The sequence below is a fragment of the Pleurodeles waltl genome, chromosome 6 (genome assembly GCF_031143425.1).
Source record: "Pleurodeles waltl isolate 20211129_DDA chromosome 6, aPleWal1.hap1.20221129, whole genome shotgun sequence".
In the NCBI taxonomy this organism is placed as follows: Eukaryota; Metazoa; Chordata; class Amphibia; order Caudata; family Salamandridae; genus Pleurodeles; species Pleurodeles waltl.
Window position 1 is genome coordinate 853327361 of NC_090445.1, and position 13343 is coordinate 853340703.

General features: G+C 45.9%; 1 protein-coding gene across 3 annotated transcripts in view; it reads right to left on the reverse strand.

The window, feature by feature from the left end:
* Nucleotides 1–13343, reverse strand: part of ARMH3 (armadillo like helical domain containing 3) — a 748421-nt gene that overhangs the window by 434460 nt on the left and 300618 nt on the right. For all 3 annotated transcript variants that reach the window (XM_069239576.1, XM_069239578.1, XM_069239579.1), the window contains exon 14: nucleotides 4621–4714. In XM_069239576.1, coding sequence (XP_069095677.1) covers nucleotides 4621–4714 — 94 coding nt within the window. The remainder of the gene's footprint in view (nucleotides 1–4620; nucleotides 4715–13343) is intronic.

A 13343-nucleotide genomic window follows, 5' to 3' on the forward strand; every position in this document is an offset into this window, starting at 1 on the left:
CTTTAGAAGAAAGGAAGCTCTTGTGTGAAGCACCAGTTTGTCTGGATAAATTGTGAGGAAAGGAGGCTTGGATGATAAAGACTAAAGCTTGCTGACCCGTTAGGTAGATGTTATCGCCACCGGGAATGCTGTTTTGATGGTAAGCAGCATGAGAGGACATTTATGGAGTGGCTCAAAAGGAACACACATCAGGAATTTCAAAACAAGATTGAGGTCCCACTGACGCATGACAAAGCCTGAAGGAGGGAACATGTGTTGGAGACCCTTCAAGAACCTATTTACAACAAAGGATTTGAAGAGGGATTGCTGATCAGGCAACTGCAAAAAAAAGCAGAGATAGCAGAGAGTTAACTCTTCAGAATGCACAGAGATGGGCCCTTCTGGGCAAGAGAAAAATTAAAAGGGGGCAGAAAGGGGATCAATTTGTTTTTCTGACCACCATGCCACACATTTTTGCCAATGGCAGGCGTATAGTGTTTTTGTGGAGGGACGCTTGGCTACTAAGATAACACCGCCTACTTCAGGAGGAACGTTGAAGGCTGTAAACTGTCACCGCTCAGTCCCCACGCAAGAAGTCGAACAATTGACAGGTTCAGGTAGAGGCCCCTCTGCTGCTACTGTGACAGAAGATACTCCTGAAGGGGCAGCCTGATCAGAGGATTGGTGGCCATGCTCAACAGTTCGGGATCCCAAGCTCTCCATGCTCAGTCTTGAGCCACAGAGAGGACTTGCGTCCAATCATTCTTGATCTTCTAGAGAACTCTGTGCATAAGTGGTATGAGTGGAAAGGTGTATGGGGGTTCTGAGCTCCACTTGAGATTAAAATCCTCTCTAAGCGAGAGCCGCCTTGGTAACTGCAGAGCACAGAACTGCTGACATGCACATTTTTGGTGATGGTTAACAAATCTAGCCAAGACAGTCGCCACAGCTGAAAGAGGCCTTGCACCACCTCCAGATAGGAGACTATTTGTGATCCATTAAGCATGTGCGGCTGAGTTTGTTGGCTCTGGATTTCAGAGAGCCTGCCAGATGTTGACTTACCAGGGATATGCCCTGACATTTCTAGCCATGTCCAAAGACACAAAGCCTCCTGACAAATGATCCACAACCAACACCACATGATGGTGGTGTTGTACATGAACACCTGCACTAACCTTTCCTTGATGGAGGGTAGAAAGGGTTTCAATGCCAGTCGGATCGCTCAGAGCTCCAACAGATTGATTCAGAGTGGGTAGATTCCACCAGAGCCCTCTGATCTCCACCTCCCCCAGGTTTCCATCCCATCTGAAGAGTGACACATCTGTAAGTACTGTTAGATCTGGTTGAGGAAGGTATCTGTCGATGAACCAATTGCTGTTCGTTAGCCACCACTGCAGATCTTTTGCAGTTGCCTCCACAATTTGGATCATGTCTGAGACATTCCCCCTGATGCTGCGTCCACAGGAACATAGAGTCCCACTGCTTAGCCCACGTATGACAACAGGCATGTGCCACCTGCAGGATCCAGGAGGCCATGAGTCTCAACAGCCTCAGAGTCAGACTCACCAAAATCGAGAATAGAGGCTGAAATATTGTTATCATGCCATGACCGACTTGCCATTCAGGAGGCTAAGCCCGAACCTGGACTGTGTCCCGAACAGCTCAAATGAAAGAAAGCGCCTGAGAGGGAGTCAGGTGTGACTTTGGCACATCAATAGTAAACACCAGTGAATGCAGGAGGTTCACCATACTCTGGAGGTGGCAAGCCCACCTTCAACCGTCTGCTACTGAAATAGGGGAAGACTGGCACCCATGGTCTTCGCAACTGAGCCACAAACAATGCCAACACCTTGGTGAACACCCGAGGGGCACTGATAAGGCCAAAGTTGGGGATCACAGTAAACTGAAAGTGCTTGTGGTCCACCACGAACCACAGATAACGCCCGTTGGCAGGCAGGATGAGAATGTATGAAAGTATGCTTCCTGCAAGTCCAATGCTACCATGCAGTCTCCCCGATCGGGGGCAAACAAAACCTAAGCTAGCATGAGCATCTTGAACTTCTCCCTCTTCAGGAAGAAAGTGAGAGGGTGCAGGTGTAGGATAGGACAAAGGTCTCCGTCCTTTTTGGGCACCAGAAAATAGCAGGAATAACAACCACAATCTACTTCTGAAGTCTGCACACTCTCTATGGCTCCGTTGGCCAGAGAGCCATCACTTCCTAGCGGAGATGAGGTAGGTGATCCTCTATCAGACAGGTGTAAGTTGGTGGCATGAGGGAGAGGGGTAGTCATGAAGGGGAGGGAGTAGCCCTTTCAGACGATCTGCAAAACCGAACTATCCGATGATACGGACTGCCTGTGGGACAGATGATGGTGAATCCTGCCACCAATCGGGTGCCCCTGATGATAAGAGGGCAGGTTAGGAGGATTTAGAGGCTGTTGCTGCCGGGGGGTGCTGGAGTGGCCCCACCGCTGGCTGCCTGACACAAGGGTTCTGTGAGTACCACGCCCTCGGACTCACAAAGGTTGGGAAGTACGCATGGCACGTGGATATGAGGGGAGAGGGCCGGTTGGAGGCCCCTTCCATGGCCACAAAAGGAGCAAAAGGTGGATTGTGGGGGACAAAAGGCCATGGAAAGACCCAAGGACTTGGACGTAGCCCTACTGTCCTTAAAGCACTCTACTGCTGATTACGCTTTGTCTACGAATGGAAAGGGAGTCATCAAAGGGCATGTCCCCGAGCAACGCTTAGACATCCCCACAAAACCCAGTTGTCCTCAACCAAGCTTGGCACATTGTATTGTGTACTCAGCTGCGTCCCTCCCATTGGCAACAGCCTAGGAATGTAAGGCCGGGCCTCCTCCAGGACCACTGGCAGCACCTGTGCAACCAAATTTCACAGACCTTGGGAACAGTAGTCCAAAAGGCTGGCGGTCTTCATGGATTGCAGTGTCAGACTTGTGGAAGAAACTATCTTCTTTCCTAAGGTGTCCAGCCTCTTGGATTCCCTATCCAGGGGCAGGAGGGTATGCAACAGGATTTACATAGAAAGTAGAGGCTTGGACCACCAAGTTCTCTGGGGTAGGGTGTTATGTGAGAAAGTTTGGAGTCCCTGGAGTAGAGCGGTGGTGGCGGGCACCCGTCCTGTTTACAGGAGCCCCTAAACTGGACTTGGACCGGGTCCCAAGCAGATGTCCATGAGGGCTTTGTAGAACGAAAGTAGTGGTTATGAAAGTGATTCTCCCAGTTGCAGCACCTCTGTCAAGATGTTAATCTTGCCTGTCACTGAGGGTAACTGAAGGTTGAGGACCTCAGCTGCCTCCCTCACCACCATGGTGAATGACACTCCCTCCTCCCTAGCCACAGTCTGGGGAGAAAGTATGCTAGTATCCGGAGACATTTCCAGTTCACTGGTCCACCCAGATCCTCACACCAGTTCATGATCCCATTAGGCTGGTAACCTTCAGGGCCCAGTGACCTCTCCCCAAATCCTGGCCCAGAGGAATAAGGCTCAGGCTCCAACCTGGAAGGCATGGCTCCAGTCAGTGCTGGAATTGGCATTGGTCGACGCCCTGCCAGCTCCGTATCTGAGTCAGGAATCAGCTCCTGGAAAATCAGGGAGGTATGGAGACAGCACAGGCGCTGGCCCACCTTCTTCTTGTAGTGAGACTTACCCAAGTGACCAGATGACTTCAAGAGTGGTGAAAATCAAGGGATCCGCGGCCGCTCCCAGGACTATAATCTCGACTGGGATCTTGATCAATTGTGACATCACATGTGGAGTCACCAGGAGTTTGACAGATCACTCCCTCAAGGCCTTCAGGTTCCTGGCACAGGCCTTCTCCAGGCACCACAGGCTTACAAGGTCCAGGTCCGTCACCGTCATTGAGCAGAGACAGGCACCACAGGGCTTGAAGCTGACCTTAGAAAAGGAAATCCTTTTGTTCCAGGGGGAAAACCCTCAAAAAGCTGTTGACAAAAAGTCGAAAAAAGTTAGCCAAATGTTGACTAGGCGTCACTCTTTTCCAGATCTGCGCTAATTAGAGTGGAAAGAAAAGAAGTGACGTCAGAAATGTCACTTCCGGCACGGTTCACAACATTAATGCCACGCAGAGACAAATTATGCCACTCTCAGGCGTACAGCTGACAAAAAAATGTCTAGATCCAGTCTGATGCATGGAGATAATTCTAAGATAAGGAATCTGCAGCTAGAAGTCTCTAGCAGGTTAGTTATGTACTTCGATATATAACAGTATGGACACAATAATAGAAAAGCAATAATACAATTTTTTGTGCTACAACCTGTGGTCTTTTGAAGCTCCATGACATAGCTAAAGGGAATTTTAATGTACTGCTATTGTGGCCCGGACAGATCAATGATAGTGAATAAATGATAGTATATTAAGATGCATATGATCCACACTTCATGGACAAAGAACTGACAAAAAAATTTAAAAAACCATGAGACAAGCCTGCCTTTATAATAAATACATCAATCATTATTAATAACATGGTACCTGAAGCATATGCACTGCTATCATGAAAATAAACCTTAAGATATGGAACTGACAACATTTGTTCTTAGTCCTACTTGTACAATTATCATTAATGAGACTCAGAAGAGGTTGCAAGAACTCTTACCATCTGACGAAGGAGGCGTTGTTCCAAGAGGGGTGGTTGGTGTTGTCGGTAGTGGACTCACTGGGACAGTCATTAATCCCATTTCTGGTTGGCTCTAAAGACAAATAAACAATCCTCAACAAAGGCTACTTAGTGCAATCATATATACATACAAAATTAAACACTGGTAAAAAACGTATATAAAAATTTATGAAAATGTAAAGTGGTGAAATATTTGTCATCTCTAGTCTCCCTTCTCTTCAAGCTGATTGTGTGATGTTCCTCCATAAATAAGGCTAGCGGCAAGTTTTTGGTTTACTATGGGAATCGCTTACTGTGTAACCTGAATAGAAGGACGTATTAACCACTTTGATGGCAGTGGATTCCGCATGTGGCGACAAGCAGCGTATAACCCACCCACAATTTATTAATATGGGCCTAGTCCAAATTTGTTCTGATTTTAATGACAACTGTCTTGAGGCCAGAAAAACAAGAAAACAAAGAATGGAATGCTTACAGTAACTTTGAGTTGCTGAAATTAATTCAACCATTCAATGTTACTTTGGTTTTTTTTCAGATTATGTTTCCATGCTCAGGAAATATATGCAAAAATTAGGGTCTCTCAGCTCGCAACGTGACTCCATTTGCCCCAGTGCTCTCCAGCAGTTCAGGAGGGACTGTTCTTTTAGTGTAGGACCAAGAACAATTTGCTCAGATTTGGTCCCTTGCTGTAAAGGCACATTGTGCAAAGAAAGATAGAGTGAGATGAAAGTATTTACTCAGGATGTATGGAAAAAACTACATAAGTGGCACTAGTGACAGATATAGATTAATTGACATACTCAACTTAGGTGGGGATCGGTCAAGACCAGATTTGCAGCAGAAGTGGTCCAAGAACATAATGTATCAAAAATAAGTGGGAGAAGGAGGGAATGAGGGGAAGGACCAGGCAACAGCATGGTAGTCCATTCTAACAGTAGATTTGACCATATTTATGTATCTTAGTGTTCATGTTTCCAGGGAAAAAGATGTTTGCAAAACTTGAAACATGGTCCCTCCATTCAACTCAATGATATGAGGCATTAACAACTAGAATAGTTCATTATGGGTACCGTAACTCACTTCTTAAAGAGATCTCTCTTTAAGTTCTTCTACATCATTCATACTATCCATAAGCTTGCTTCAGATTGCTTTCAAATCATCCCATAATTTTATAGGCATGGAAAGTTCCCAAGATGTCTGTGTCGAAGTGTTCGCAATCATCTTTTAGGAGTGACCTGGGAATGGTCACTCTACACCTGTATTACTGGCCCACACCTCTGATATTTTGAATAATTGGTTGTTAAATCAATAGGCGCTCCTGCAATTGTGCGGGAATATTGAGCAGATCAATCCTCTACATATCCTCTATGGTGAACATATTCCAGCAAGGGATCTCCAGCCAGCCAGTGACAATAGTGGGATAGGAGGATCAAATAACAAGAGAGAGGCCTCTTTGGGTCAGAACATAGCAGAAGAAGGTGAAAGTTATGGAAAGATTATTGTTGGACCTGTCAGCTCTTGGTGTGATCTCCCCTGTCTTTTTACCTTCGGACCTCCTGTTATGATTCTGTGCTGAATGTTGTTTTTGCTGGCTCTAGGACTCTGGGCACTTTACCACTGCTGACCTGTGCTCAAGTGCAAGTGCTATCTGCCTAAATTGGAATGGTGATTTTTTTTCTCCATAATTGGCATATTTGATTTACTAGTAAGTTCCTAGTAAAGCGCACAAGAGGTGCCCTGGGCCTGTAAATCAAATGCTACCATTAGGCCTACAGCACTGATTGTGCCCCCCCATATGCGTAGCCCTGTAAACATGCCTCAGACCTGCCACTGCAGTGTCTGTGTGCAGTTTTAAGCTAGCAGTTCGACCAAGAAAGTGCACCAGCTTGCAAAGCTCAGACCTTTCCTTTTACTACATATAAATCACCCATAAGGTAGGCCCAAGTCAGCCCTACAATTTAAAAATACATCTTTTGGTGAAGTTGTTTTTTAAATTGTAAGTTTGAAAATGCCACTTTTAGAAAGTGTGCATTTTTTTGCTTAACCATTCTGTGCCTTTGCCTGACTGCTGAATCCATGTGTGGGTCAGACTGAAAGTTGGACTGGTTGTTAATTCACTCTAGACAGTAACACAAAGGGAGTTGAGGTGTGTCCTGCATATCCTGATGTGTCTTCCTGGGCTAAAGTGGAGGGAGAAGCGGATACCTGCATCTGAAAATGGCTGTGCCTTTCCTTACACAATACAGTCTCCAGGCCTCTGGGTCAGGACAGGGAGAGGCAGGGTCTTGTGCACTACAAAGACTTTCCTTTGAAGTTTGCCTACTTCAAAGGCAGAAATTAGTATAACTATTGGACTGATTATCCTACAGCTTCAGAACACTTCTGGACTGAGGGCATTCTCCCCGGGAGAAGAGCTTGATGCTTGAGGAGGACCTGCCACTTTGCTGTGCTAGCCTGCTGCTGCTACTTCTGTCCTGGGAGTGAAAGGACTGGACTTTGCTTTCTACATCCTGCTTTCCTAGGCTCTCCAAGGGCTTTAACTGAGCTTGTCTCCTGCTAGAAGTCTCAGGGACATCAAAGACTTTACTTGCCATTTGGTGGCAAATCTAGTCCCTGTGCCCTTTGAAGTGACTTCTGGTGAAAAATAAGAAGAACCAGGCACTTCAACGCCTGACGACTTCAGAACCGGCGTTGTTACTCAACTCCGCGTCGCTGCCTGTTTCTGAAGCAGTGGACCCAGCTGAAGTGCGACCACCACGACCGGCGCCGCAGATCCGGTGCCATTGACTCGAAGCTGCCACAGCACCTCTGAAGTCCTGCGACATATTAGTCATATAAGTCCTGAGTGCTGTGTCACCAATATCCGTGACACCCAACTCTGCCGCAGCGCAGGTGGTCCCATGGTGTGACCGCAACCCAGAGAGGTCCCCCCCATCGCATCTCGACCTGCTGGATTCATCGAATCCGCTAGATCGTAAGGAACTGATGCCTCACCACTGATACTGCATCACCTCTCCTGCAATCTAAGAACAGACGCCTCACCTTCCCGGAAGCAGTAAGGAACAGACACTGCACCAGCGACGCTTCCCCGACCCTGTGCATTGGGAAGTTGCGAATGACTCAGCCAACGACCCTGTGATAGCCCTCAGTTAGAGCTATTGTATTTCTAAGCACTTTATTGGGGTTTAGTCTTTAAACATTCATATCTTTGCTTGTGAACGTTGGATTTTTGTCATTTAGGTCTTGTTTTTCTCAGATAAACATTGACTATTGTTTCTAAACTGGTGTGGAGTTCTTTTGTGGTGTGTTTACTGCGTTACTGTGTGTGTGTGTGTGTGTGTGTGTGTGTGTGTGTGCAAATATTTAACACATTGCCTCAGAGATAAGCCTGAGTGCTCATGCCAAGCTACCAAGCTGTTGAGCAGGGTTTGTATTAGGAGTGTGACTCCCTTACCCTGACTAGAGTGAGGGTCCCTCTTGGACTTGGACAGACTGCAAACCACTGGCAACTAGAGACCACATTTCTAACAATTTTCAATGTTAGTTCTCATCAATATATCAACATTAAAATATATGCTTTCAAACAGGATGGTTAAAACATTTGTTACAGGTGAAATGGGGTTGGAAGGTCAAACTGAAGGCACAAAGCAAGGAGGAGGTGGAAGGTGAAAAGAATTGTTCAAACAATGACAGCCATCTCTAAAAAATGTATTTAATACCTTTCAGGTATTTACACCGGACTTCCGGCATAGAAGTGTATCTTTGGCACATTAAATACTATTGCCCACCCACCTACTGTTCGAAGTGCAGCTCCAAGAAGAGATACTTTCTGCACTCCATGTTGGGATGTAATAGCCTTCCACCAGTGTTTTGGGGAAGGAAGACTAGAGGATGCAACCTCCTTAGGCTCCAATTAATCTGAGCTTGAGACATCAACAGGAATTAAGCTTGTGCCCTCAACAGATGAGTGACTTATCAGCATGGGTGGAAGCCCTGCCCTGTCATCCGAGCCAGAGGCTGACCAAAAAAAAAAGAAAACACAAGATTAAATCTGGGATCCATGAAAGACCTATCTTAACACTGACTTAATCTGACTCCTGCTATCTAAATGCACAAATGAGCTGAACCGATTTGTGTCCGAAGAATCATGCATGCCCATTTACTGGAAATCTAAGTACTGAAGTCATGCACTAGCTGAAACTACATGTTCTGATATTGTCATTTTTGCTGCATTCATCAATTTGAGAGAAAGTCCTGCTTTGCAGGATAAACAGACGGATAAGGATGGAGCACCAGACACCTCAGTTAATAGATTGACACATCATGCTGCTTATGGTCTAAAAATCTGAAAGGTGCTTTTGAGCACAGTTTAATTGAATCACTGAAGAAGGACTTGCCACGTCTTATTACAGAATTCCCAGGAATTTGAAAAATTAAAAGTTAATATTCTCTGAGAAATCAACAAGTCCGCTCTATGTTATGTTATGGTCTTCCACTGCACAGCACAAAATATCATTCCAGGGAACTAATGAGAAGTGTGTTACGAAAATATCAACATAAGCCCAGCAGTGGAACTATCAAATGAATATATTATATACTACCACTGTTGCGGCCACGGACTGATGCTGCGCCTTTGGCTGGAGAAGATATGATGGTGCTGCCCTGACCAGGCGTGGGCTGGGCCTGATGGCTGTTGATAGGCACCATACGTCTGAGGCACCTTTAACTCTTTCCTCAGCCACTTGAGTGGATGCGATTGCCCGTTCCAGGACAGGGACCGGGTGCAACGACTGGCTGCGTGGATGACGGCCTAGTGAGGCTCTTACTTTACTTTCAAGCCCTCAGCCCCCGTGACTTGAGCTGCATCCCCACAAGTAGGTGCGGGCATGCGGGGGATAGCTTCAGCAGTGCCCCAGCATCCTGAGATACAAGACGTGTGTGATCTGCCAGCTCCCCTTCCCCCAATGTCTGTAGCATGTGAGATACACCCTCCCCTAGGTACACACTGTAAACAACAGCACAATTCCCTGGCCGTTGGAGCCAAACCCCTGCCAGCCTGGTCAGACAAGCGGGGACTTGTTCAGGCATATGGGTAATCCATATGCGACTACTTGGATTATCAGAATGCCCATCACTGCTGAGCCAGCATTCTCTAAAACTTCGCATATGGACTTTGCAACCTGTGCTGCATCAGATATTCTGCGGTTGCAGCCCTCTAACTGAACACCGTCACAGGCCCTGGATGCTTAATGCGATGTAGCTAACTATACCTGTGTCCCTTTGATCTCGTTCACATTACAGGATGATGTCACAGTACCACTGATTGGAACAGGGCCAGGTGGTTTGGGCTGCTCATGCTGCGGTGCATGAAAGGTCACTATAGGTATCAGTAAGAGGGCCCTTTCACCCGTTGCTGTGGGCTACCTGACTTGACTCGTTTACCTGCCCTAGCCAAAATGGGACGTTTGCACTCTAATACCACTGCGACATCGTCACACTTGTCTACCGTCATGGGTCCTGCCTCACCGGTTGGGACTGAGCAGCTTGATGTGGTATTGGCAGCCATTGAAAAGACCCGCACATCATTAGAGTCTAAAATTGATAATGTTGTGGCCAACCTCATGCCGCTACATTCAGATCATCGAAAATTGGCCGACCGTGTATACATGGCAGAGACGTCACATTCTGATACATAGCCCAAAACTCAGCAACTAGTAACTGATCTAGACATGTATGTAAGGAGGACTCTCCCTAAGGGAGCAGAGGAACAAGATGATCCAAACTAACATTGTAACTTGGAACGTCCGGGGGCTGCACACCCCTTCACGCCGATTTGCAGTTTACTCATACCTCAAACGCCAAGCTGCGCACATCACATTACTACAGGAAACTCACATAACACTCCTGGAGGCCACCAAACTGCAATGGCATTCTTTGGCATATGCCACTAACTTCTCCTCCTATGCACAAGGAGCACTGGTCGAGGTGCGACCCGGGGAGAAGCTGGTCACAGAGCTTTTGTCAAGGGCCAACTGTAGTGTGAGCACACTTTGATAGGGAATATTTATGCTTATACAGACAAGATCTCATTTCTACATACTATATTCAACGTGCTTTCCGGATAGAGTGGACTTACGTGGCTTCTAAGAGGCGTTTTCAACAGTGTATTAAGTACTGACCTGGATCATTCCTTCCTTCTTCTACCAAATACCACTGCCACCTCCAATACACTGTCATTACAGGACTGGCTCAGCCAATGGCATTATAGGATATCTGGCGACTCCATAACCCAGTCACTAGAATATACTCCTTTTACTCATCACCACATGAGAAATTGATGCACTTATTTACCTGGGGCAACATCCATTGCAGGCTAACACAGTCAAAACTGTGTCCACCTTCTGATCATGGAGGATCGGCGTTGCCAAATTATGAACAATATAACCTTGCATCCCAACTCCGGTGGGTGGTGCAATGGCTAGCAGGTTTGCAGCTTACAGACACACCCACACTCGTTCCTGCCTCAAGTAGATCCGCCAGACTACACCTATTTCACCAATGCTCTAATACACCCTTGTCACACCATACACTACTACTCGAGGCCTACCAATGCTTCTGTCGTTGCCTATATCTCACTAGATCCGTCACACCATATTCCCCAGCAATGGTGTTACTAGGAACGCCCATGGAAAGAGTAATTACCACCGCAACGGAGCTGGTCGCCTGGCATGAGGCAGGTCTCCAAAACTGGGCAACCTCTATAGTGACTGCGCCCTCATTCCCTATTAGTCATTAATGACCGATGTAGGATTGTCCCCGGGACACTTCGTTGTGTACAACTTCGTGATAAGGACACTGGATCATAAATGGGTATGCATGTCAAATAAGCCCAAAATGCATCTTACCTTGCAATATCTTCATGTGCTGGGCATGGGTCGCATCTCACATGTTGGCTCTCCAACTCTTAAATCTTCCATACAACGACATCATTAGCATCATTTCAACGGCATTGGGAGAAAGATCTATCATATCCCTACATGGACAAGGAATGGGCAGTGCTGCTAGCAGGTCCAACATGTTCCTTGAAACGTTCGTTTTGGTGGTTTATACAATAATATATCGTACACAGAGCATATTGACCCCAGGTAAAGTCCATCGATATTTCAACAGAACCAACACTGCCTGCCCCAGTTGTCATCAAGCTGATGTTGACTTCCTCCACATATTATGGGCCTGTCCCTCTTTACAACGTTACTGGAAAGAGGTCACGCAGCATTTATCCACATCCACGGGGAGGCCAGCCCGACACACCTGCAAAACCTGGCTACTGGGTCCCCATTGCAGGGACAAAAAATAGAGCCACCACTCGTTTCTTTGACTTGGGACTCCCGATGGCTAAACGCCTCATCACCCACTGGTAAAAGTCTCATGAGCCCCCGACAGTAGAGGACTGGCCCCATTCCATCTCTACATGGGACTGGGCTGAGAGTATGGCACTACACAGAGAGTATAATCTGGGACTCCGTAAATACCCCATGTCAGCTAATTGAGAAACTATTTTAGCCGATCTCCACACCTCCATGAAACACGGTGACGCCACTCAAGGCAACATCACTGTATCTGACGCAAATATGGAAGGGACTTCGCACACCACTTAAAAACCTGATAATCTCAATTGCCCTGCTGGGTCATGTGAATGTGTCAAGGACATTTTTGAAGCATAATGCACTACTGCTATGGGACTGGTGTGGTTACCTGTTCTCTCACCCAGCCCCTTCCCTTCCTCCTGTCTTATGCTTATACAACCTAAGAGAATCAGATTTTTTTTTTATTGCTTGTAACATATGTCAACACATTCTGTACAGCAACAACACAGTTATACAAATTACATGTCTTGGTCTAATTCACTGAAACACTGATAGGTAGGATTGCCCGCATGTAATTGATCACACGTGCAACCAAAGATGTGATGGCTTCCTAAAATGCAATGTGATTCAATGGAAGGGGGACAATTAGACCAGAGGTTAAAGTGTCAGCAGTAGAAGTGGCATCATGCGAAAATAGAAACTGTAATAAAGAAGCACCATAATGTACACAAAATGAAGAGATGTGAAAATAAACACTTTATTTGTACAGGGAGTGCAGAATTATTAGGCAAGTTGTATTTTTGAGGATTAATTTTATTATTGAACAACAACCATGTTCTCAATGAACCCAAAAAACTAATTAATATCAAAGCTGAATATTTTTGGAAGTAGTTTTTAGTTTGTTTTTAGTTTTAGCTATGTTAGGGGGATATCTGTGTGTGCAGGTGACTATTACTGTGCATAATTATTAGGCAACTTACCAAAATAAATATATATACCCATTTCAATTATTTATTATTACCAGTGAAACCAATATAACATCTCAACATTCACAAATATACATTTCTGACATTCAAAAACAAAACAAAAACAAAAACAAATCAGTGACCAATATAGCCACCTTTCTTTGCAAGGACACTCAAAAGCCTGCCATCCATGGATTCTGTCAGTGTTTTGATCTGTTCACCATCAACATTGCGTGCAGCAGCAACCACAGCCTCCCAGACACTGTTCAGAGAGGTGTACTGTTTTCCCTCCTTGTAAATCTCACATTTGATGATGGACCACAGGTCCTCAATGGGGTTCAGATCAGGTGAACAAGGAGGCCATGTCATT